The 26,533-nt window shown below is 37.8% G+C and overlaps 2 protein-coding genes across 2 annotated transcripts; both read left to right on the forward strand.

The window, feature by feature from the left end:
* Nucleotides 1-924: 924 nt before the first annotated feature.
* On the forward strand, nt 925-21,772 carry LOC111341947 (uncharacterized). Its single transcript, XM_088728031.1, has 18 exons — nt 925-1,221; nt 3,628-3,698; nt 4,754-5,417; nt 7,683-7,826; nt 8,715-8,818; nt 9,261-9,615; nt 10,701-10,826; nt 11,970-11,982; nt 12,357-12,396; nt 16,150-16,444; nt 17,336-17,446; nt 17,551-17,741; nt 17,911-18,033; nt 18,261-18,331; nt 18,628-18,668; nt 19,033-19,132; nt 19,430-19,529; nt 21,236-21,772. Exons 1-18 carry the CDS (start codon nt 1,152-1,154, stop codon nt 21,299-21,301), a joined length of 2,685 nt encoding a protein of 894 aa, XP_088584157.1. The 5' UTR covers nt 925-1,151; the 3' UTR covers nt 21,302-21,772.
* Nucleotides 21,316-26,015, forward strand: LOC148726677 (uncharacterized). Its single transcript, XM_088727974.1, has 2 exons — nt 21,316-22,739; nt 25,721-26,015. Exons 1-2 carry the CDS (start codon nt 22,437-22,439, stop codon nt 25,943-25,945), a joined length of 528 nt encoding a protein of 175 aa, XP_088584100.1. The 5' UTR covers nt 21,316-22,436; the 3' UTR covers nt 25,946-26,015.
* The last annotated feature ends 518 nt before the right edge of the window (nt 26,016-26,533 follow it).

Consider the following 26,533-nt stretch of genomic DNA (forward strand, 5'->3'; position numbering starts at 1 on the left):
TTTTGCATAACAGCACACGGACACGAATAATAGCATCGAGGTTTCGAATAATAGCATAGAGGTTTTGCATAACAGCACACGGACACGAATAATAGCATCGAGGTTTTGACGAGCAGCATCGGAAAACAGCATAATAAAATTCCAAACTTAATTTTGGCGCTAATCACCTCTCATATGGACACGATTGTTCCACGTTATTTTCTTCTGACATTCGCAAGCGAAGAATGGCGAGCTTCTTATTGTTCTTTATTTCACGCGCTTGAGATGTACTCGTACTCCTTGTCTTTAACGTTTCTTATAGTATGGCAATCTGCCTACTGTGATATTTTAATCAGCTCTAAGGGGCATAACATTCTCCCAGCCAAGGTGTACGAAAATTCATCCCACAATCAATCCCCCTTGCCCTCAAGAAAGAAGAATAGCAATGTTGACTTTGTGATAACAGTGCAGCAGCGAGATAAATTGTAAAACTGATAAATAGTAATAAATTATTACCACCTAACTGATCGGAAATGAAATGATACTTATTTCCTTCTTGAGTGCTAACTTGAAAAGATCCCCCCTACCAAATCATGCCACTACCCTAGCTAACCGATTACCTTAACACTAGCAGAATATTTTCGAAAATAATTCTGAATATTTCTTAAACAATTTCTAATATTTGATTGGGCTCAATTCCCTTCTTGATTGAATACCTTGCCTATTCGAAATAACTGAGTGAGGTCACAAAAATCTGAACTCTTTTCTTTGGTACATAATAATTTGGATATATCAACAAAGTTGAAATGGTAAATTTGCCACAGTAACGATTACAAAAGCTGACGTTTCGAGCGTTAAGGGCTTCGAAGGGCTAACGCTCGAAACGTCAGCTTTTCTAATCGTTAAGGTGGCCAATTTACCTTTTCAACTTTGTTGATATATCCAAATTATTTCGTTACTCACACCGACGCAGCCCCAAACAGTTTCTTTCGAAACTGTCAGCCTTTATTCTTTGGTTCATAGTTTAAGTTTGAACAGACCAGTCTTCCGGCCTTGCGCAGTTATTATCAGGCTTTGAACTCGAATAACAAGTAAAAGAAATCGAAGGAAGAACTGCAGATGGTAATATTTATGCGTTCCATGAGATCAGCTATCGGTTTAATCCTATCATAATGAAGTTTTATCATACAACTTTAGTTCTTTGGCTAGTTGCTATTTTACGTGGAGTTTCAGGAGAAGCAGGTAATCATTCCTCAGCATTTTAACGCCAAAATAAAACGACTAATAGGTTAAATGAGTTACATGTGGAGGAAATGAAAGGGCACAACATAGACGAATATTGTTTTGCACTTGCAGATTGGACTTGTGTCAAAATACACACAGAAAAAATTCTTAAGTCCATTTGAGCTGTCACTGATAATAAGAAATTAACCTATCGGGTAATTGATTGATTTACCAACAGATATATACAAACGTACATGCATATGCAGTTAGTTATATAAGTTAGTTATATATTTATTCACTTTATGTATTATTGTATTTATCTATCTTTTTGTAACCATGCCTAGCTTTGCCAATCCCATTTGGTAATGTATCTAACAAAACTAACCATGCCTAAGGAGAGTTAAATTATTATTTATTAGCGATAAAAGTTTATCCAAGCAAATATAGGTAAAATACGCCGTATGGTAATGTATGTAGGGGACTGATGCAGTACCCCATCGCTGACCGCGGTGAAAATTCTTGAAGAAATCCTGTAGGATCACAATCGATCTTCATGAGAATCTTCAAGGATCCTTGTGATGACCTTGAGAAATATGTTTCAAAACTTTTCTATGGATCCTCAAAATTCTTGCTTAAATCTTCAAGGGTATTTCACTTTCTTGCCAAGACCCTTAAGGTTATTTCATTTTCTTGCCAATACCCACAAGGATCTTTCATTTTCTTGCCGAGTTGTTAAATAATCATTTCATTCCTTTGCCAAGTTCTTCGAGATCTTTCCCTTTCTTCCGAAGATCCTGAAAAATCCTTGCATGTAATTGAAAAGTAACCGAATACAATGACAGAACCACCGCTTGTTATGACAAAAGGGTCGTATGTAATTACGAGGGGACCGTAACTATAGCCACAAACACCACAAACAATTCTTTAACTGTTGCATGAAATATAAATTATATTCCAGTTAATGACAAAAACACCGCCTGTGGGTACACCTAAAAGAGTTGTAGAGAAAAGAAAAACCGGTGGTAAGATTGCGGAAAGGCGAGAGATTCGAAGGTTTACGCACGCTCAGATAGAAATCTTGGCGGTGTGCTATTTTATTTCATTTATGACGCGATGCTTTGGGAGTTAGAAATAGATCTTTCCAGTAAGATTTGTCGCGTTTCGTCGGGTAATTCTTTTGAAGTTTAGCTCAGTCCTAACCACATATAGTTCCTATCAAATACCTTCAGATCGGTAGAGCTAATATACTGAGAAATTTCAAACCAGGAAATACTGGCAAAACCGTCAGAACAACCCTGCGTTTTGACCATTTCAAAAGGTAAAGCAATATTTCCATAATGTGGCAAAGAGAGAAGACAGAAAGAAAGGGAAAAAAAGATATCAAGGTATCTAGGCAGAAGAATGGGAACTTATCTGCCTTTCATTATAGATGATGTTGTCATGATTACTTCATCAGTCTAAAAATTGGCATCCAAAACAGAAGCCTTATCACATCGTAGGCCGAACTGGTAAATCTCCTGGGGAAGATGTTACGATAAACTTACTAGGTATCCTTTCGTAACTCGTGCTCTTCAAGGACGAGACGCCATTGTGTAAGTGAGCGATTGTTTAAAACCAACTGGGACTGATTTGTCAATGATGAAGCATCGTTAATGATTAGGATGCAGTTCTGTTGGTTGAACTGATAATTGATACTCAAATGTATGTTTGCGTTCGATTTGCATAATTTCTTGGTAAACATGAACTCAGTACATATCAAGCAGATGACGGATTTAAAATTGAGTTTAATTACCAAGTAGTTTACCAAGCTATACTGGGATTTTCGCACTAGATGCTTTATTCTCACAGTGTTCCTCTCTGTTGAAGAATGTCAGATTACATTAGAATGGTTTCCTGGTGGCCCTGCCTAAGAATTACCTCATTAGAGTGGTGGTCAAACAAATCGTCGTATTCCCAATTGCAACTTGAACTCCACACCCTAGGATTTGGGAGCCACCAGCTTGTTTTTTGTTGTGACTTATTACAGCTGTTTATTATTTCTTTTATGATCTGAGTTAACGTTCTCTATAAGGCGATATAGAAATGCCACTGATAAAGAGGGAAACAATTCAAAAATCTCGGCTCTAAGCCGAATCCCACCCGTAAGAACGAAACATTATATCATTCTATGTGTCTCAACAAAGCTCAAACTTTACTATCTTTCTTATTCTACTTACCTGATGAAATATTTGGAGGAAGAGGTGGAAGGGGAAGGAAGTGCAGGGAGGGAGAGGGGTGCTGACCCATAACAGACTAGTTTCCTTCCTGGAAGGAGTGCAAAGACTCATGATTGCTCTCTGAAAGTGAGGCATTCATAAACATTGTCCATAGGTAGACATTCTTTCAATAATTTATTTTGTAAGAGTTTCTTACATCTCTCTGCAGAAATCCTCGTTGAGGAACCTAGCTCACACTGGTACTGGACTACCTTTCAAGAAAGTAAAACGGGAGCAGGGGTGAGCATCGTGATTTTGATAGGCAATGTTGCAAAACCATGAGTGCGATGAAACATTAACTTTGTCAGTATTAGGTACATGTATACATGCTTCCCCACTTATCACAGAAATTAAGATTAAAGGGGGAATTTTGGGGAAATGATGCGGGATTTCAAGAAGGTCAGATTTACGGGGCTGGAGGGTCGGATATAGGGTTGTGAAACCCAAGTAAACGTGAAAGGAAGATCTTGTGGGTGGAAAACATGAGCCCAGAAAACCTATACAGTACGATTGATGAGCAGTAAGTCATCTGAAGCTATTGTTATTTGAAGTCTCTACTAGGCTCAAACCAAAGTTAGTTTCACATGCATCTGGTCCCTACATATGTTGCGTGTTTGCCTATAATAGCCTACATCTTATTGCCAAGAAATTGAGCTGAAGAGAAAAATGTAACCTTGAATTATGAACATTTCATTCATCTTTAGGCCTTTAACCATATGCTGCACAATTTCCTTTTCAGATCTATAAAGCCAATTTTTAGATTACAAAATAACTTGGACTGTTTTAACCGTTTCCTCATAATGTGCATGAATAAACATTTTTAAACAGTAGTGAAATATTATAAATAACTGTTTTTCCTTCTTAATCTTTGATAATCTCAATATTCTTCATTTCATTCTCCAATCAATTGCACATCCAAAACTAGATCTTCCTATGATTTTACTTGGCATTTTTATTGGGATTTGATTTACGTAGGTGACAAACAAAGGAATTCACTAATCCAAAGCAATCAAAGCTTACATTTAATTATGAAATACTCATGTTTTGGTACATTTTGCATCAACAAGCACATGCATTGTAAAATGTCATTTGGACTTTCAGTAATGCAATAGCCAGATTTGGTTATTTCAGAATTTATGATTCATTTTGAACATAAAGTGAAAAGTTTAGCCCGTCGGATGATGATTCATACTTGTCTGCATGCAGAGGAGAAACTTTTAGCACCGTGTACCTACAATATTTGTATGTTGCGAAATTTTACCATTACAATAATAGGAATTTTTCTTTTCTTGCAGTGGAATCGTCCTTCGACTCGATCACCAGTTTACACAGTCTGTGATTTTTCCAACAAAAATGAGGAACCAAAGAACTGGTTAAGATCAGATTATATTAACATCAAGGATGCTACACGAATCGATCTTGAGGTGGCCTATACCTTACGTAACTACCCTTCGGCAAACGCCTGTCCATTCTACAGAACAAACTTCTCCATTCATTCTTATCATTCTAGTTACAAATTAGATCCTAATCCAGACCCAACAAAAGTAAAGTTCCAAAAAGAGACTGTTATAACTCCAAAAACCCTTCCTGCATCCAATGAACTTACAACAGACACATTTTATGGGTCAATAGTAAGAAAAGCAAAAGGAATCTATTTGGCAATCTTAGATCAAGGAGCCTGCTTGACGATAAGAAAGTTTGTTGTAAGATATCGTTTCTGCTCTGAAACGTTTGCTTCGTTGGTTAAATTTCCAAGAACTGTTGCTCCAGTAAATGATTTAAACTCAACCAAACAAGAAGGAGAATGTGCAGATCCTAACTCCCATCAGAGAAACAACAGAAGGTCATTTGGCGTATGCCTTAGTAATGGGGAATGGAATATTACAGATAACTCATCCTGCCTTTGCAATTATGGCTATGAACTCACCAGTGAATTTTCGGACTCTTTGGCGTGTAAAGGTTTGTGCTGCATTTAAAACTGGGGTTTACCTCTGTAGTGTTGGGTCCATACTAAATGAAATATTCTAAAAGGGAATATGCTGTTAAACATATACCCACCATCCCTTTTGTTCATCGTTTCGCCGAAAGCTTATTAAAAGGTTCCATTCAAAAGGTTCCATGCATAACTGACATCAATGCAGACTGTTTAGAATTTTAGAACTTTAGTATATATTCTATCGGTGGGCGTAAATGAATGACCTTTGATTTATGGCCCAAAAAAACCAAGACCTTAAAACGTAGCACAACAACGAAGAGCCAAGAACGAAAACCCTTCTTTTCGCAAAGTACCATTTTACAAAGTTCCGTTTCGTTTCACTTCGTCTTTCGTCTTTGGTAGAAAATATTAAGCCGCATGCTTTGGATGCAACCAACTATTAGCCCCATGAGACTTAAAAAAATCCCTGGTCACAAATCACCACCATATGGAATTATTTTTGGGAGAGGTGTGACTGTGCAAGGTAGGAGATGAGTTGAATGTCGACACCGTTTACGAGATTGCTTTGGAAAATACAAATCTTAGATCTCAGGAGACCTGTCCTTCCGATTTTTAGTCGTGGGTACGCGAAGCGTACAACCGACTATTAGAATAGGGCAGAATATGCAAATGTGTCACTCACTCAGATACAATCAAATCGATATGTCTACGGCAGATCAATATTGATAGCGACCTTCCGAAATTATACGAAAAAGCCTCTATCACATTTCCAAAATAATGCTACGACGTTAGAATAAGTCGGCCTTTCTTCGAAGGAGTTTCGATTTTAATTAAAATTAAATACTCTTTGAAAGACTAAAAGTGTAACTATGAGTGAAAACGCTTAATACAATCGATTTTCCGAGATCATCTTTGATTTCGCTATCGTTGTTGAATATTCCTCGCCGTTCCCGGGTATGTTTTATTTTTAACAAAGTGTCCAGGTCACAATCGTTCTTAAATACAATTTCAAGCCTTCATGCTTCTCACTGCGAGCCGTCAGTATTTATATCATTATATATTGCTAAAATGAGTAACCGGCAAATTTATATAGAGGAGAGCGATGCGTTGTTTTAGTGACTGGTCAATTGTTTACTTTTGATGGTTTCACCTCTCATCTGTTTGGTGACTACGCAGACATTAATTTGTGAAAATCATTGTGTGTACACCCCTGAACGTTAAAAATATATTAATTCGAAAGAACAGTTTTGGTCTAAGTCCACATTTTTGTCAAAAAATTGATAATATACTCATATCGGTTTAAAGGGTGAAGACTTCGTCACACATACAAAAGCTGTCTTTTTTAATAGACGATGGCTTGAAATTCTATTTGAGAGCGATTGTGGCCGCTTTTTTAAAAACAGACTTCAGTGGCCACTTTGTTGAACACGAAATATGCGAAGAAATGGGCAAGGAGTATTCCGAAATAGTGCAAATGATCATCAAAGTGATTGCTAAAAGGCGATTGCGTGACACTCGGTAGGTTGTAATATGACATGTGTTATCATGCATCAGACGAAATAACAGTTTTCAAAGTTTCCAGTCTGCATTCTGTACCCAATCTGCAGTCTACAGTTTGCATTTTGTACCTTGTCTGCATTTTGTACCTAGTCTGCATTTCGTACCCGGTTTGCAGTCTGTATTTTGCTAAGTAGTTTCAACTGTATCCAGAAGTCACCCATTGGATTTTAATAATCTTCAAAACTCATTTAAACGCAATATACTCACGACTGATTCACAGTTCCCTTTGATTTCATTGTTATTCGTTTATTCTTCACTTCTTTTTTGGATTTTTCAAAAGCAAGAGGTATTTATCTTAGGGTCTTCGTTTTCGGTTCTTCGTCTCCGAGTTATTCGTTATTGGCGACAACCTTTCTAATTGCCAGAAGAAAGTAAACACACAGAAAAAGGAAAAAAAAAAAAATTATGAACAAGTAAAATAAAATGTGAAAATTTTAATATTTCAGGCAAACATGCGTTTTTGAAAAATCTAGTTTCGAGATAACTTTGAATTTGTCAACGCGTCATGTTTATACACCTGAGTGAAAGTCATTATAAGAGTCATTAGGTGACATCGAGATTTGCCTTTGTGTATGGTATCAAAATATGTCTCAGTTTCTGTCACAGAGAATAGTCATTTGCATGACAGGAATATTTCTGTATGGAAAAGCACGCTACAGGGTCATTTTATTGATATGTATTGAAAAAAAAAAAGCATTTTATTAAGGTTGCACGTTGTTTCATTCTAGAGTGTCAGAGAGGCTTCTACAAGGATTCTGTCGGTAATACAAAATGCCTACCTTGTCCTGTAAACTCGGCATCTAATTCTGACAGAACTGGTTGCAAGTGTAAAGAAGGTTACTACAGATCATCTAATGTGGCAGATTGTGAAGGTATATTTAACAATTATTCCACGAGCGCGTGTTGGATATGAGATGATAGATAGCCAACGGGGCGCATAGCACCGAGTTGGCTATAATCACCTCATATCCAACAAGCGCAAGTGGAATAATTGTTTTATTAAAAAAAACGCCCCCAAGATATTAGACAAATCTTCTCGACTTTGTTTTGTAAGAAGAAACTGGATGTTACAATATACAGATATTAGATTTGGTATATTGGCTCATATACCATAATGGCTGAGCCAATAAAAAGTTTTGACTTGCATTATTCAATGATCCAGTTTTTAATAATACGTGCTAACATGATCACTGTCCTAATCTTTACAAATTTATGAAAGTTTAAATGGCTACAGAGGATCATTTCTAGGTTTTCCAATTAAATTTTATACTGCTCAAAGGATCTAAAGGCTCTCTTGTATCAAGTTCTACTTTCTGCTACTTGATGGTGGTAGAGGAGGGGGTGAAGTAAGTCGCATTACGCTTGTGAACATGTGGTTTTCTCGAACCTCATGATTTATAATTATTATAAGATAACCTAAATATAACGTGTCGAAACTAAACTCGTGTTAAAAACAGACCGCTCTTGTGAGAATAAGTTGTGCTGGGACATACACCCCACCCCTTAAAATACTTAGGAATACAGGCCTTTGAGGTGCCACTTCCATTATATTGATATTTTCAATTACAGGTCCTCATAGATAATTTGTTAAAATGTTTAAATTCATCGTGAAACCGGTGGCCGTTCGTTCGAATTTCCTTTTTTTGGTAATGATAATTTCCTTCACGTAGGAAGAGGAATGCAATACGCTTAGAAGTCATCAAAATATCAACATCTACCTGCATTTATATCTAATGTGACGTCGTTTACTTTACCTGCAGTCATTCGAAACAATGTAATCAACATAACCATGGTCATCATCAGTGAAAGTTGTATTGATGGAGAGTTCGACCAATCTTCATTACTGACGAAACTCGAAGAAGCGGTAACCATTTTGAGTACTGAGTAAATCATTGTTAAAAATTGATTTATTTATGTAATAATAGTTTTTCGGGTATATTACATGCAAATCTTGCAATTACAGAATGTGTTATAGTATTGGTTGTTTTTCAATGATAGCGTTGGTTACCAAAGGAAATAGAAGTTTGTTTCACCGTCAGTGAGCCATGGTATTCATGTATATAATAGGTTTACATACTTGACTTTACAAAGTTTGAACTCAAAATTTAAGTGAGCCTGTGCAGCGCTTGATATATAGAGAAAGTAGTTTCCTGAAAAAAAGTTATAAAATGAAAATTGACCATAATTATGGTATCATTTTCCTCACTGAATATTGACATGCTTATCTGTATGCATGGTGGTCGTTAATGGCGCATGACGAGTTTCACTAATGCATGTTTATTATTACTGTCCTATTGGTTCTGCAGGTGAAAGAGGGTTTTTTGGGTAGATTCGCAGGCTTCAAAAGTGTTCTGTTGAAAAGTGGCATCGGGTTTGTAAACTGCTTGGATCAAGTGACAAATTATAATTTTCAGTGCCTCTTATGCTCTCCAATTTATTCTGACTCATATCTCTTGTCTTTATCAAGGTGTGGCAGTATAAATGTTGACCTAACACTTATATTCAATTCTAAAATAAAAGAGCATGATGTCATAACTGTACTTCTTAACGCTTCCGAAGATGGGAGGCTTGGATACTTTAGTCTTAGCGCCATCAACGGGGAAAGATCTCACGTTGATTTGGAAATTGGAAAAACTAAAGGAGGCACAACGCCACCTGGAGGTAAGCTATCTGATTTTTCTCTGTCAATAAAATGTACCGCTTTAAAAAATAAGTTTCTAAAAAGTATTTTGATCCTTACACTCTAACTGATTGGTAGTGATATTTCACAGAAATCTAAGTCTATGATATTCTCTCCAATGGAGAGTTGATTGGTTTATGATATAATCATATTGAGGGGAAACAGAAACACGTACGTTCCCAGGCGCATAGCGTCCTATACGCATATACGCACGTGCGTACTTGAAGTGACCAGAAAATTTTGAAAACAATGTCGTGCTTGCGCCAAGTTTGCTCACAATAAGGGCAAGACGCTTTGTTCTTTGCTTGTATTCACGCAACTATTTCGAACACGAAATAAAGAACGCAGTAATTTTCGCTCAGTTTACTTAGGTTTCTAGAGCATATGTAATTGTGCGTACTTGAAAAAACTATCACGCTACGCGCCTGGTTCCCTATGCTTAGAATCTGTGTGGAACATCCTTCTTGTCTATGATTTATTTATTTAATTTTTTTTAATCTTTTACGGCGTCATGCATTTAAGCAATAAAACACACTTTTTTGAATTTTTTTTTTCATAAGTATCTGTCACGATCTGACCCCTGTCAATAGGAAAGCGAGTAAAAAAAAAAAAAAAAAACCGAACAGGCGTACGCTTTCTGACATCAACACACCAGTACTTGTTTGGCCAACAAAATCGAGTTAAATGACTATAACGACCACTTTTTCTTCTTCACTGATCCTACGAAAAGTATCACTCTTCCAACAACAAATTTACTTGTTCTTTTGCAATTGCTGCATTGGCATGTGTAAGTCCTGCTTTTCTTCCACCCGAAAAAAACGGGAGTCAAATCAGACGCTTTTTCTAGCTTTCGTTTCTGTTGCTGCTTGAAACATATAATTATAACCTCGACAAGTTAAAAGGTTAACAACTAGTTAAATACTACATACCTATCATCAACTTCTCCTGTGGGTTCCAAAATCATATTTTATAATACGTATGCGTAGATAGAGAGCTTAAGTGGACGATTGCCAACAGTGAGTTATTGGAGAGATACTTCGTATGTTGTTCTTTTCATGTTTTCAAGGTGCCACAGGGATTATTGATAGTCCAGTGGTTGGATTAATTGCCGCTCTGGCTGTTGCTGCTGGATTAGTTGTATTTTTCGTATGGAAGTCAAGAAAGCGTAACAGCAGGAACTCAAATGGTAACAGTAGTATTATTGAAATTCAAAGATGATCTCTGGCAAAAATGTTTAAGAACTAGAAGCTTTCGACTGCCCGAACTGCAATCTTTGATGGGTAAAATGGATGACAAGCCAGCGATGAGGGAATTGAAATAAAGACGTGAACTGCGTGTTGTTATATTGGGGAAACCAGTAGAGCTTTTAATACCCGAAAAAAAAGAACATTTGAGAAATATGAAAACTGCGGCCAAAGGTTCTAGAATTGCTAATCACGCCTGCTCTAACAACCACGCCATTGATTTTGAAAACGCGTCAATTATTGACAAAGGCACTCTTAGAACCAGAAAAACATTAGAAGCGTGGCATACCAGAGTGACACCTAACGCAGATAACAATTCTTACCGTTACCTGGACAATGCAATATTCTTTTTAACAAATATCCATAATCATTTACATTCTCATTATTTCGCAGTTCACGTCTTTATGTCTTTATTTAAATTCCCTCATCGCTGGCATATCATTCATTTCACCCGTCGAAGACTGCAGTTCGGGCAGTCGAAAGCTTGTAGTTCTTAATCATTCTCGCCAGAGATGGTTTTTAAATTTCAACTATGTTTCATCCTGGCTGCGGCTCCTCAATATTTTCAAGTAGTATTATTGTCAACTTTGGCCCATGATAAATTTTTTGTATGTCTAAGCAAATTAAGAGTATCCTTACTTTATCATAAGCTCTTCTAAACACAATGTGGGTTTGAGGATTTCGAGATAGTTGGAATAGATCCCTTTCTTTAATAAAAGGTAGCTAGAGTCCAACTCATAATAAATGAAATTGCTAAATCGATGCAAACTTAGCTGCAAATAAGGACTTCAAAGATTTCTTGAATTTCAGGAACCAAAGATCATTAGTTTGTACTGGAGATCTGTGACATGTTGCTCTTCTGAAAATGCAAAAAATTTCCAAAATTCATAATCGTTACTTTATAATTTTGATATCGCACTAGACTTGTTACACACTGCTTTCTACTTAAATTGACTTGTCCATGTATAAAATGAAAGAAACGTCACAAAATATCAAATATTTTGCATTACATTTTACAATTTTTCTTTCCTTCTCTAGCATTACATGTTTTTCTTATTTTTTTTTTGTCTTTCTTATCATTTCGGGAACAGGGAAAAGAGAAAGGTGAGATTTCTGGATCAATAAATCATAGTTGATCTCCATTTCTTGTTTGTGTAAGCAGTTGCAAACTGTATAAGATTTTATATTTGTCTAACAAGACAACTTGGTCTCATCAACTGATGTAATGTTAATGATAATATAGATTGGCCACCGTAGGGAATTCCCAAATTGACGCTTTAATTATAAGTGCTAGCCCTTTTTCAGAAAACAGAACCACCCTATTGGTGGGAACATAGTGACGAGAAAAACAAGAATGAATTATGAGTTCAATGAAAAGTGTCTGTTGATACCATACTTTTCCACTGAACAAATCGTTTATATGTTTCATCCAACTGATTTCGGATTTTGCAGAAAAAATGATATTTTTTACCTTTTAGGACTAATGGAAAAACAACTGAGGAAATAGAACTTGCTGATGTAAGTCGCTTGAAGAATCTCACACTTGACCGTATTGTGGCACAATACATATATTTTATTACATAGTTTAATATAATACGCACGGATATTTTTAGTTGCGACTTATTTTTTTCGAGTCCCGATCGGGCGAGGAAAATTGCGCAAAAACTGTGTCCTTGTGTTGTATGTTAATCCATGGAAAAAGAGATGTACTTTTCTCCTCAAAAAATTTTGCTTTTAAGCTTATTTTTCCCCGGTAAGAAAACTGACCCTGAGTTCTCTGCCATCAATAAATAGCGCGTTTGAATTACGTAACTAAATAGGACAGAAAGCCGGTGATGTTTCTTTAATTTGACTAGATGATACAGTAAGGTGGATGAAAAATCAGGTTGTAGGTTGTCAGAAGATCGGACAACAGAAACCGAAGAAATTCAATGAGTAAACAGCGCGTTAAATCTCCCCGTGTTTTTCCTATGCCCGCTGTAATTGACAGGTGTCAGATCTTAACACTGACATACATATTAAAAAAAACTTTCAAAGCTTAATCGGGAGCCTTTTATCCTTACGTAAATAAAAGAGTTTCAGCTGAGCCTCTCTCCGCGGCTTTCATTTGAGTTACCTCAGTCTTTTATCTCCACTATCTACTTGCTAAAAAATTGCTGAGTTTAAGTAATTACAGCCCTAAATCATTCAGTTTTTTTGCAAGCATTTCGTTCGGTTTAAAAAGAAACAAAATTGTATTCATTAGCCTTAGTCGGTACATATTGTGTACCGAGGACTGTACTCCATTATTCCCACAACAGACCAACCAAGGCTGTCAAATACCATATATATACTTTCATAGATAAATGTCAAATTATATTTAAAGACATTCGCTGTCTCAACTGCTCGATTACTATTACCAGCGACGGTTTGTTTTTCAATCTTCAGTTTTGCTTTGTTACATCTGTTCCACCCCTCGATCTTTACAGCCGTAATGTAATTAATATTCGTTTAAGACTTCTTAGGTACATTATACAACTGATGGCGAAGACAAAGCTCACCGTAAAGTTTATTGGAACGATCATATGCGTGATCTGTAGCCATGATCGGAAATACTTAGATGATTATGAATTTTCGGGGAGATGATTTAATCGAAATTACATTGATAAATAGATTTGTTACATCCATTTCGAAATCCCTGGTGGTCCCTGTAATCTGATTGGCTCTAATTGGTGCGATTTATTCCCAAATCGCACCATTTTTTGCTCTAAATCTACAATCTCTAATATAGTTGACATCCGCTAAGTTGACTTCGGTCGTGTATCTTTAATAGATCCTTAGTTGGGTTTGACATGGGGTTGTAGGCTTCCCCTACCCTGTCACCCTGTTCTGCATCTGCAGAAACGAAAACGAATGCCCTTTAGGAGGGGAATGTTTGCAAAGCGAGGTTGTCTACCAAGCCACAGTCGCTACCAGGGGAGAAACTGAAACATACGTTGGCCTCACAGCGACAGATTTTAAGACTAGATGGCGCAACCACCGAATGTCGTTCAACCACGAGAGACGGCGAAATGACACAGAGCTGAGCAACTACCTGTGGAAACTCAAGGAGAAGAGGGAAGACTATTCGATTTCATGGAAAATTATTGCTAGGGCTAGAGCATATTCTAATGCCACAAAACGTTGCAATTTATGCCTCACGGAGAAATTTGTTATGTTGTATTATCCACATGAACGCTCTTTAAACAAGCGAAGTGAAATAATATCCAATTGTAGACATCGGCGAAAATATATTCTCAAGTATTCTTAACGCTATTATCGGCGCGCGCACGGTTTTCAAGATTTGATTTTTTAAACAATGTCGTGATCACGTTGCTGAGTTAGAGTTAACCGTCACGATGCCTCAGTGTGTATGGAGTTTGACTGATGAGTGGATCAACTTTTGTTGGTCTACGAAACAGGCTGTATTAAAATCCATATGTGCGTAACTTGAGTAGTCCATTTGCTACTGTAATCGCTCCTTCATTGTCGAGCACTGTCCTGGATCCTACTTTGCCTATTTCGCTTATATATATATATATATATATATATATACATCTTTGATTGCCGTGTTGCCAACATGGTTGTCCTGATAGAGTAGTGGTCATCACCCCTGACTAGTAACAGGGGGACGTGGGTTCAAGTCCCGCTCAGGGAAAATTTTCTTTTCAAACATTTATTCTATTTAAGTATGATTACTTGGGGTGTACGGGGTCAGGGTTTCCCTCGCATACAGAATATATATATATATATATATAAACAGAGTAAAAAGGTAAACCAAACGATGAGCTCCCAGTAGAAGGATCCGCGGAGGATACAGTGCTTCAATGAAAATATTAAGTAAGTGTAAAACGATGAAACATGAAGCAAACTTCTAACTGTTCCAGCTTTAATGTGGCGACGTTTCGGCCTTCGGCCTTCTTCAGGTGGAACGTATTTACATAAAAACTAAAAACTAAAAGTCCTAGTAGGTTTACAGAATGACCTGAATTTATACTATACGTAAGAAATATAAATAGCATTGCTTAATGCATTCCAGACCTAAAGATAGGATATAATAATCAGTAAAAGGCAAGAATGTGCAAGGGGCGAAATAATCACGATTGGTTGCGAAGAACTCAATTACATTGTGTAATTGATGCCCTAATTATGTATTATAGCGGACGCGATTTTTGGATCTGAATTCGCGTCTTTTGTTAAGTCCGTGGGGACTAAGTGTACACAGTTGCACGAGGCCAAGTAAACTTGGCCTCGTGGAAGAAATGTAATTTACATACGTGGGTTCTACTTCCACTAAATTCAAGGTGCGGTTTCGTAACCACAAGTCATCTATGCGAACAAACAAAAAAACGTGCGAGCTTGCAGTCCATTTCAATTGTACTAAACACGAGATTTCTGAAATTAGTTTTATTATTATTGAGAAAATTACCAGCCAAGGAGACGCAGCTTATATTGATAGATTATTACTTACGAGAGAGACCTACTGGACCGCACAACTGTGTACACTTAGTCCCCACGGACTTAACAAAAGACGCGAATTCAGATCCAAAAATCGCGTCCGCTATAATACATAATTAGGGCATCATTTACACAATGTAATTGAGTTCTTCGCAACCAATCGTGATTATTTCGCCCCTTGCACATTCTTGCCTTTTACTCATTATTATATCCTATCATTTAGGTCTGGCCGGGATGCATTAAGCAATGCTATTTATATTTCTTACGTTTAGTATAAATTCAGGTCATTCGGTAAACCTACTAGGACTTTTAGTTTTTAGTTTTAGTTTTTATGTAAATACGTTCCATCTGAAGAAGGCCGAAGGCCGAAACGTCGCCACATGAAAGCTGGAACAGTTAGAAGTTTGCTTCATGTTTCATCGTTTTACACTTACTATATATATATATATGTATATATATATATCTTATAAGAAAACTATAACGACCCTATCATACAATATATAATTCAAGGCATGCAATGAATTAGATGTCTAGTTATTAAAAATGTGACTCAGAATATAAATGTTGTGGCAACGTTCAGTCTTAATTCATGGTAATTTATATGGTCTTTGTTCCTAAGGCTATAAGTAGATATGTTCACTTTAGACAAAAGTGAATGTAATTTGTGTTAATATGTAGGCACATTCGCATGAAAACTGTAAAAAGTGGGATATGAAATGATAAAAATGGAAGATTTCAAAGACTTTCCATGCAGCCGTAGTTACTGATTACGGTTATTTTCTTTTAACTCCAAAGACTGGGCTTGAAATTGCGGAACCTCCTAGAAACCAGCAGTACATGGGATTGAATGAGCGAGGTCCGTCATCAACCATGCTAGATGCAAGGCAGGCGAACTGTCCACAACCGGCCCAGCCAGTCAATGAATACACTTCTCTATATTCTTCACCATGCTGTTGGGAGATTCCTACAGAGCACGTGAATATAGAAAAGGTTATTGGTGAGGGAGCTTTTGCTCAGGTTGCCAGGGCAACAGTTAAAAGCCTCCAGGAAAGACCAATGGAGACACTTGTGGCTGTTAAGATGTTGAAAGGTATCAAATACTTCAAATGAGTACCTGCGTTTCTGTGAAATTCCAAAGGCAACATCCCCCCTCCCCCCCTGAAGAGGAGTAGCCTTCAGCATGTAGCGTCAAAACATTCAGCATTTTTCTTGATACTGAGAGAAACAGGGTAAGCCAAATTCCCCCACCTCCTCCCGGAGGGAAAAGTAAGGTTCGTTTTTGTATCTTTTCTTTGATTAGTTCTTAACTGAATGTGAGCTCAGTAAGTTGCTCAGGGTAATAAGAAAATTTGAAACGAGGTTTCACTTAAAACCATAATACTGGAACGTTCGTGATCAGCTGGTTCAGCACTCTTTGATATGAAAAGCCGTATAATTTCCTCTAAATTTATGAGAAATCTTTCTTTTTCCTGTACAAACGTAACGAAAATATCGTTTATGAGTAAAATACGAATTCTCTTCCCAACAATCAACCTCCTCACTCCAACCCACAGACCGCTTTTCCGAGTTCAAATAACGACGGTCGGCACTCGACATTTAACCTCAGTGGGAAATTCCAAATCGTTAAGCATAATCATACTGGTGTGGCAGTAGTATGTGTAGTTTTACCGTTGTATCTATTTACTGAGAATGTTTCAAATTTACTTGCAGAGTGTAATCTAACCCGCATGATCACTGCATCAAGATTGTCTTCCCAATTCTGTGTTTTTTTTTTTGTGCTTTGCACACGAACTAGCAGTCTCATTAAATACATTTCTGCATCTCATAACTTTATGATCATTTCATGACTGCATGATCTCAAATACGATTTCCAACCACTGAGCATTACAGTGCTCAGATAAGAAATGTGTTGCTTGTTTCGGTTCTGTACGTTACTGTTACTGTTCGTAAAGCTTACAGCTTTTCGGGGATCATCTTGCAGTTGACGCTTCTAATTCAGAGAGGAAGGACTTGTTGGCCGAACTTGAATTGCTGAAACAACTCGATGCTCATCCTCATGTCATTAAACTTCTGGGATGTGTCACAAAATCTGGTAAATATGAAAAAGTATTCTTAAGTGATCCAAAACAATATTATCGAGCAGATCTCGTGCTCACCAGAAACTGAAGATATTTTTACGCTATTCGTGTTTTACAGGACCATTGATGGTTTTGATTGAATATGTTCCATACGGAGATCTACTGGGATATCTGCGAAAGAGCCGTGGATTAAATGACACTTACTTCATAGACCCAGATAAGAAACCGCAAACAAGTCTGACCTCAGAGCAGCTGATGAAGTTTGCTTGGCAAGTCGCCGATGGAATGTCATATTTGTCATCAATACCAGTTAGTATGAGGGAAGGCTAGATCTAGTTGGAGAATGTTCACTCAAGCACATGTTGCTGAGATCGGACATTGGTCAGAATTTTTTATAATTTGTTTTTGTTCAATTTTTTTTGGACCATCTTTCCAATTCGTTTCATCATCATCATTAATTTGAGTTGATTTGTTGTAGATTATCCATCGAGACCTTGCAGCCCGCAATGTGTTGGTTGGAGAAGGGGAAACGTGCAAAGTAACAGACTTTGGTTTGGCCAGAGATGTCCAAAAAGACAACATTTATCAAATGAAGTCAAAGGTACCATGGTGATTTTTAACTAGAAGTTGGTATGGAAATTAGCTAGCTTGTATTTTGGTCTATATCCTAGATTATCCGTACATCGTTGGCTCTCTTGGCTGCTGTCCAACATATCAAATCATTTCTTGAGATTCCTGATCAGTCCAGTATAAGTAAAATTAACATTGACTTTCATTCCTGCTCTTTTCCTCAGTTATTCCACTAAATTCCAAGTATTTTTGATTTAGGGACGTGTCCCTTTAAAATGGACTTCTATTGAGGCGTTGCTATATGGAAAATATTCCACGAAAAGTGATGTGTGAGTACAAGGACATATAAACATAATTTTGTAGCCTTTATGGACGTCGCTTGTGATGAAGTTTTTTCAGGCCTGGAAAAAAATCGATCTTGGTCAATACATTTTATTGATATGGGATCATCTCATTCAGAAGGAGTGGTAACACACGTTCTAACTTTAATTTCTAAGTACTGGCACGAGATCAGCTTATATGACGAGAATAGAGGGCCTCGCACAAAAATTTCCCGAAGACTTTAAAACTGCTTTTTATAGACAAGAACGTTTATTTCCCTAAATTCATTCTTGCTGCTTTACAGGTGGAGCTACGGAGTTCTCCTCTATGAGATTTTCACAATTGGTGAGTAAGAAGGCCGATGGACATTTATTTCATTATAAGCATTTGTTTACATATATAGTCATGTAGTGAGCAGCTGAGGGTGTACAGTCTCTGGAGAACTCGATCTTGATCTCGAGTATCGTAACTGCCGAACTAGTTCAGATTACCGCAGTTAATGTACTTAGCCCTTCGTCCTATTCGCTCCGACGAAGGGCTAACGCTCGAAACGTCAGCTTTCATAATCGTAACGGTCGGCAATTTACCATTTCAACTTTGTTGATATATTCAAATTATTTCGTTACCCCCACCGACGCAGCCCCAGACAGTTTCTTTAGAAACTATCAGCCTTTATTCATTTGTACTTGGAGTGGCTGCTCTCTTTTAGGTGGTTCACCGTATCCAAGGATGGATCATGGAATAAAGATCGCAAAGTTGCTAGAGGAGGGATACAGAATGCCAAAGCCACAACACGTGGATGACAAGTTGTATGAGACAAAGAAATTGTTTTTTGTTTGTTTGTTTTTCCTAATGCCTTTTCTCTTATTTAATCTGGTTGTTTGTTTTGCTCCAGTCGAATGTGCGGCTCAAAAGTTTCATATTCTACCTACCAGATAGGCCTGACTGAGGAAGTGATCACGGGTCTGTCTCTTATAATCATCAGGGAAAGGACCAAACGTTCCCAATGAATAGTTAGAAAAATCTCAACATTTCAAGGCTAATGACGCCTTAACTGAGGAAAATACTTAATATACTGAGATATTTTTGACATCTTTCTTTTCTAGGTATGAAATAATGACAAACTGTTGGAAAGACGACCCTAACTTGAGGCCATCTTTTCAGAATTTGAGGAACGAACTAAAAAAAATGGAAAAGCAGCACAAGGTACTTTGGTAGATTTGGGGACTTTACAACGAGACGTGATCGTTATAAGTTTGATTTCGTTCATGCAAAGATGCACACGTGGAATATCCTTAAACTCAAATTGGCAGATTTTGTACTTTACAATAAATTGTTTTTGAAACCTCCATTAAGAGACACCGTATGAAATCGGCCCTATATTAAGCGCGACCTTCTTTATATTAAGCGGCTAGTTGTCCAAGTCCCTAACTCTATCACGTGGTTGAAGTCACCCTCTGCTAAGTCCCAACGGCGTTCTTGTTTGCTCTTTCATCTGTAGTGGTCACTTTATGGAGAATCACTCAAATAATTGAAGTGGTATTCGTGAGCGAGATTCTGTACGGAAGGTGGTCGATTAAGGCACAAATTGTCGTTGTTAATTTTTTTTAATGTTTTTTTTTTTTTTTTACATGTACTTTTTGTTGCTGTTGTTACCGTTTTTGTCTTTGTTTTTATTTTTATTTTTTTCAAAGTCTCTATTGCGTGGAACCTGTATTAAGCGCTCAGTCTGTATTAATCCCCGTGGGTGACCACTTAATACAGGTTCGACTGTAAAACGATTCATTATGAAAATTACCCGGTTTTCGAAGTTACTTTAACTAAATTCTGGGGTAAAATGATACATTGGAACTCTACCCAAAAGTCTTGCAAATATTCCAAAGTCCGCTCTAAAGAAACGGAAAGGGGAGCGATCGTTTATTTCAGGAAATTCTCTTAAACCATCAGCGAAGCCTATAGTGGCACCTACGCATATCTTATTAGACGTTTGGTTGTGTAGTATCGCTGAGTATTTTTACGAGTTGTACAAATAACGAACAAAGAGACTCATGGATTTGACACACCAAAACTTCTTGTAAGTTATTTATTATCCATATTTCGCAAATTACTATTATCCATATTTCGCATATTATCCATATTTGGCGCATATTTATTTACGGGGAGAGAGTGACGAAAGTATGCGAAGCGGAACGGAATTGGCGCGTTGTCGTGCTGCTGTTTCTATTTTCCTCAATAAATGATGACATTTCATCGTCGTCTAACTGCTTTTCTTCGTTCGATGAATCCAAAAAAACTTGGATCAATATTTGCCAGCCAATCCGACTCTTTTTCGTCAGAAAGACAATTAAATTTTTCTGTGCTTTTTTTTTGTTTTTTGTTTTTTGGTAACTTCAATCCAATTCGTCGCTGGCGCGATGCGACAAAACCTGTCCAACCGGTTCTCTAAGGTACAAATACAGCGTGATATTTGTACTCGTCTTGAGCGTTCTTTAATTTTTACTCTAAAAAGTGTAGTTGGATAACAAAAGGTGGTATTCGGTTTTCTTAAATTAAATTTTTGCATCTACTCTACTCTGTCAAAAGTACTTAATAATTGCGTTCTATATAAATGTGACGGTAGAGTCTACCTTGGCATTAAGTGCTCAATGCTGCGTTAGCAGAGCCGGGTATACATTAGTTGAAGAATCAAAGAGGACACATCGATTCTCTGTGAATAGAAAAAAAAAATAAAACAGAAAAAAACAGAGAATAGCACGACCTCTTTGATTCTTCAACTAATGTATATATATATATATACAACATTCTCTTTACGTAGGATTATAAGTCATTTGAAAAGAGGCTCTATTGCAAGTTTCATATAGCTGACACTTTTACTTGATTTATTCCCTTTTTTTTGTTTTTCTTTTTTACAGGGGTTGATAAACTTAAAAAAATACAACGATCTACTCTATGTTAATGTTGACGATATTGCCAAGTAAGCCAGTGAAGGATGGGATAACGAATATTCTAACACTTAGATCACTCCATTTACTATTTCCTTAATGTACTTGACGCTAATCCTTCATTCTGTGTCAATCAGGCAAGTATTGTTTTGTTTCGCCGCATGGTTAGTTCGCGGGAATGTTTATTTGCCGGCTATGAGATTGCCTGCGTGATCGACGTTTTCTTTTTTAACCTGGTTGAAATGCAACCCTATGTTTGTTAATATAATTCCGATTTCCGGTTTAAAAAATTACTTTTTAATTTTTTTAGTGTTAGCTAAAATAAAAATTGGATGGTAGTATGCATTGGTAGATGCAGGTAAAAATGTGGTGTAATGGTCACAAAATGTACCACAAAACCAAAAAGGGACCTTTGGCACCATTAATATTCAAGATGGTGTAGATAAAATCACTAGAATTCATATCGTGTAGAAAGACGAGAATTATATGCTATCACATTTTTTACAAGCTGTCTGTCACTTATTTTTGTCGAGTCATCACAAAATAACGATGTATAAGCCGTGTAAGCAGTTATGTCTGTGTAGAGATGCCATACTTCAAGTAAAGAGACGATGATGAAAGTTCCATTTTATTCAATCAGACAAGTAGTATATCTTACTGAAAACCATCCGTACATAGAAGTCAAGGAGAAGGTAAATACAATCAAGCCGTTCCTGGATAATACGTTTAAACTCAAAAGAAAAGACTTAAAAGACAGACAGCATAGTAAGTATCTATATGCGAGTACATTTTACTCAAAACCTCGACTCGCTTAAGGCAGACCTTAAATCTTTCAGTAGGTTTAATGATGTATTTAAAGTGCCACTATGATCAAAATTTCGCATTGCCTTTTCTTTCCACTTCTGGAAACTAGAAGTAAGAAACACTTACCATGCCAAGTTTAATCGCAAAATTCGCACGGGAAATATGATTATTTCAACTTTGTTTTTCGGTTTTGGTCGCCCGCCATTACTCAATTCAAAAATGGCCGAGTGTGGCGAAAAGAGTTGGCACTAGTTGGAGCCTTTCGGAAGTGACGTCATATGCGCAGCTCGACAAACCAACGTGGCTAATCTTTGTATGCCATTTCTGAGAAGTGAGAGGTATTCGCAAAGCATAATTTGCGAGCAGAATGCCTCCAAGGTGTTGTGTCGTGCAAGATTGCGACAGGGTGGCCGACAAACAGTTAGGAATATCTGTTCATACCTCTCCTGGTACAGGAACCGAGTGTGTTATGTGGAAAAGATTCGTCAGCCAGCATGGAAAGCATTTGAAACCCAATGGGACATTTGGCATTTGCTCACTTCACTTTACCGACGACTGCTTCACTCGTTCGGTACATATAAAAAGGACAGAGAGACGACTAAAGCCGGGATCCGTCCCAAGTATTTGGAAAATAGGATCTGTTTCCCTTAGCGAAAGAACTCGTCGTCGGGTGAGTTATATTCGTGGATTTCTTTTTCGTGCACAGTACGAGTACAGGACTGTCACTTTTATGGTATTTTTCTTGAATAACAAACACCCTCTCTTTATGTGAAGGTGTAGTCTGATCGTCCGGGTGAGTGTAGTCCTGAGAAGGACTGTTGTCGGTGGCAGTGACTGACGTTTCGACAACCTGTGCGGAAGTCATCATCAGAGTCAAGTGAGTGATTGTTGTCAGTAGAATGTTCTTATTCCAGTTCGTGTGAAATGATCGGTTGGTTTTGCCGTGATGTTATTGGCTGTAAGACTCAAGTGACGTAAGTCGTTCGTGATTGGTCTGTTTCGGTCTGTCGGTGAAGCTAGGTTGTTCTTTTTCGGTCGTTTGTGATGTTTATGTCGTGAATGAGTCGTTTGTATGGGGCGGGTAGTTGTTGACATCTGTTTAGGGGAGTCTGTTCTAAGTTAGTAAACCAGCTTTCCAGAGTCAGTCGTTGAAAATAGTCAGTGCTGTAGGTTAGGCATTGCGCAGAGTCCCAGTCAATGTTGTGGTTGGTAAGTCGATGGTGTTCAGCAATGTGATTGCTGACATCACCTTTCCTCGTCGCCCGTCTGTGTTCAGTCAGTCTTGTTGTGAGGTTTCTGCCAGTCTCACCGATGTAGGAGGCTTGGCAGTCGGAACAATTGATCTTATAAATCGTTCCCTGTCTGTTCCTCGGTTCGTCTTTGTCTTTAACGTTGGTTAGTAACTGACGTAGTGTGGTGATGGGTTTGTGGGCGACGCGGATGTTGAAGGGTAGTAAGATGCGCGAGATGTTTTCAGACATGCCTTTTACGTACGGTATGGTTGCTGTAGTCGTAGGGGTTGCGGTGTCGTTTGTTTCGGTAGTGGTAGTGGGTCGGTGAGTGTTTCGTCGGATGAAGTCGTTGTTGTAGTTGTTCTTCGTAAAAACACGGTGAAGGTATTTGTTCTCGTCGGATAAGCTGTCTGTCGAGTCACATACTAGTTGTGCGCGTCGTGTTAGAGTTCTGATAGTTGTGGCTTTGTGTGATGTAGGGTTGTAGGATGACTCGTCTAGTAATCTGTCGGTGTGTGTCGGTTTCCTGTAAACTGTCGTTCGTAATGAGTTGTCGTTGTGGCTTACCAGGCAGTCTAGAAAAGGAAGTTTGCCATTTTCTTCGACTTCTCTGGTAAACTGTATGTCAGTGTTTTGTTCGTTAAGGTGGTTGTGGAATGCGTCAATTTCGTCGTGTCGAACGGCGGTGAATGTGTCGTCAACGTAACGTAACCAAAGCGGTATCGTTTGTCGGCAAGTCGAAAGGGCGCGTTCCTCGATGTTCTGCATCACAATTTCTGCTATAACAACAGAAACTGGAGACCCCATGGCAGTGCCGTGTAACTGTTTGTAGTGTTTACCGTTGTACTGAAAGTAAGTAGACGTTAGGCAAATGTTTAGCAAGTCCATGATGTCGTCTGTCGGTAGCGGTAGTGGTTCGGTAGATTTTCGGATTGCAGTCTCAGTGCATTGTAATGCTAATTGAAGTGGAACACTTGTGAACAGTGATTTCACATCAAATGACACTAGTTTGTAGTCGTCAGGTATCTGAACAGTCTTGGTAGCGTTAATGAAGTCTTCAGTGGATTGTAGTTTATGTCTGGATTTGTCGGTCTAGCTTTACCGACAGACCGAAACAGACCAATCACGAACGACTTACGTCACTTGAGTCTTACAGCCAATAACATCACGGCAAAACCAACCGATCATTTCACACGAACTGGAATAAGAACATTCTACTGACAACAATCACTCACTTGACTCTGATGATGACTTCCGCACAGGTTGTCGAAACGTCAGTCACTGCCACCGACAACAGTCCTTCTCAGGACTACACTCACCCGGACGATCAGACTACACCTTCACATGTTACCCCCGGGTTCAAACCATTTACTGCACCCTCTCTTTAATTCGTTTGACAACAACTGAAACAAATTCCATAGAAGTTTGAGTGCTTTGTGTTTCATTGACGTTGATCTTCATTTACCGATATTTCATTGATGCACCACAAGCTTTCAGCACTTTCGAGGTAGTGAATGTAAATTTCACAGGTCTCCCATTTTGGTTGTGTTAATCCTAAAGTTTAGCGGTCTTGATGTTTTTCTCCGCTTGTTTTTTTTTTCTTTTATGTAGTAGTTTAAGGTTGAGAATTACAGTCTTTAAGCGGTAAAATTAAGTCTCAGTCTTGGAGGAAAAGCAGAAGACCAGCAAATACCTAAGATCCAGTTGTGAAAAATTATCAGCTAGCAAACAACTTTTTCACGGGTTTACTGCTGAACGTACGATAATTTCTCTATTTCAATGGACATTCTTTGAGTGAATGGGGTAATTGTTTCTTAGAACTGCTGCTTGTGTCTAATTTGCTTAGCAATTAAACCTCTGTATCATTCATAATATTCATAATTCGCTTTCGGCGAAAATGTTTCACACAGCATTGCCATGTAACTACTAGTGATATCAATTCAAGATTCTTAATCTAATGGTCCTGATGGTCCTTCCGTATATTGCTCAAACTTCTAACTGATCTGCACAGAATGTTTTTATTTGAAATTGTAATTTTTTTCAATGTGCATATGTGGATGAGGCTTCTTGAGCATGAACTCTCTTAAGGAAAAAAAATTTTCCACTCGTGTTTCAGTTGATTTAATAGGTTTTCATCTGTTGATTTCTTCATACTCTTTTGCCTGACAGATAATGAATGAGATTATGAACAAATAAACGTTATCATGGGAAAAATTCTTATCTCACCATGCAGAAACATCCACTTGACGGGTTAATCTCGCTGGGTATTCGCGCTCTACTTCGGCTTCTTGAACCATTCTTGCTTCTTGTTCTGCAGCCTCTTCTTCGGTGGCTAACGGCTCTAGATCCTCGTCATACGGAACAACACTGCCACATTCGAAAGATACTTCGTTAAAATATTCTTCGCCTTCACTTTCAGATGAACTGGAAGAAGAATTCGAGGAAGAATACATCTTATGAAACGCCTAGAATTTCCACTGTGGAATCTCTCACAACACACGAAGCACGATGCGAAAGTGCGCATATGACGTCACAGGCCAACTCATGCGTAAAACCGCTCGGTTGCGAGCTGAGTAATGGCGGACGGGTTTTTCGTGAATTTCGGCCAGCTATATCAAGGCGTATTTCGCTTCCATCGACCTAAAAACTATCGCATAGTACAATTCTAGCCATAGTAACTTGATTGGCGCTAAAAAAATGTCAAAAGCAAAGACAAAAATTTTCGTCGTAATGGCACTTTAAGGTTACTTTAAGTGGTCCTAATTCTTTTAGTGGATTTAAGGCGGCTTAAACTAGAACAAAATATTTGAGCACATTTACTTCAATAATATATTTAAGGAAACCGGACGCCTTTTAATTTCAGTCCGTAATCACATACTGACAAAGAAATTGACCTCTTTAAACCAGACGTGAAAGTTTTAAGTCTGCCACCAAAATCAAATCACATGTTTTTAAACGTGATTAGAATTAAAATTGTAATCATGCAGCTGTGGAATCCCAATCAGAAGTGAGAAATTTGTATCGGCTAGTTACTCATTGTTTTATCGGTACTGAAGCAAAAATTCCAAAGTCGACAATCATGCCGCTGTTGTTGCGTTGAATGAATGACAACAATAGGGGTCAGGTTAATTGTTTCTTCCTTTACTATTAGGGCTCTAGTAGTACTCGTGTACCATGTACAGGTAATTACAGTCACACAATACATTATGCGGCATGAAATTGCCTAATGGGT

The sequence above is a fragment of the Stylophora pistillata genome, chromosome 7 (genome assembly GCF_964205215.1).
Source record: "Stylophora pistillata chromosome 7, jaStyPist1.2, whole genome shotgun sequence".
Classification (NCBI taxonomy): domain Eukaryota; kingdom Metazoa; phylum Cnidaria; class Anthozoa; order Scleractinia; family Pocilloporidae; genus Stylophora; species Stylophora pistillata.

Bases quoted from the DNA above. Each gene is read 5' to 3' on its own strand.
- LOC148726677 (XM_088727974.1), top strand. From the start codon at position 22,437: ATGCCTCCAAGGTGTTGTGTCGTGCAAGATTGCGACAGGGTGGCCGAC. The intron at 22,740-25,720 runs GTGAGTTATATT...CTTCACTTTCAG, and splicing joins GCGAAAGAACTCGTCGTCGG to ATGAACTGGAAGAAGAATTC.
- LOC111341947 (XM_088728031.1), top strand. From the start codon at position 1,152: ATGAAGTTTTATCATACAACTTTAGTTCTTTGGCTAGTTGCTATTTTA. The intron at 5,418-7,682 runs GTTTGTGCTGCA...GTTTCATTCTAG, and splicing joins GGACTCTTTGGCGTGTAAAG to AGTGTCAGAGAGGCTTCTAC. The intron at 12,397-16,149 runs GTAAGTCGCTTG...TTAACTCCAAAG, and splicing joins AGGAAATAGAACTTGCTGAT to ACTGGGCTTGAAATTGCGGA.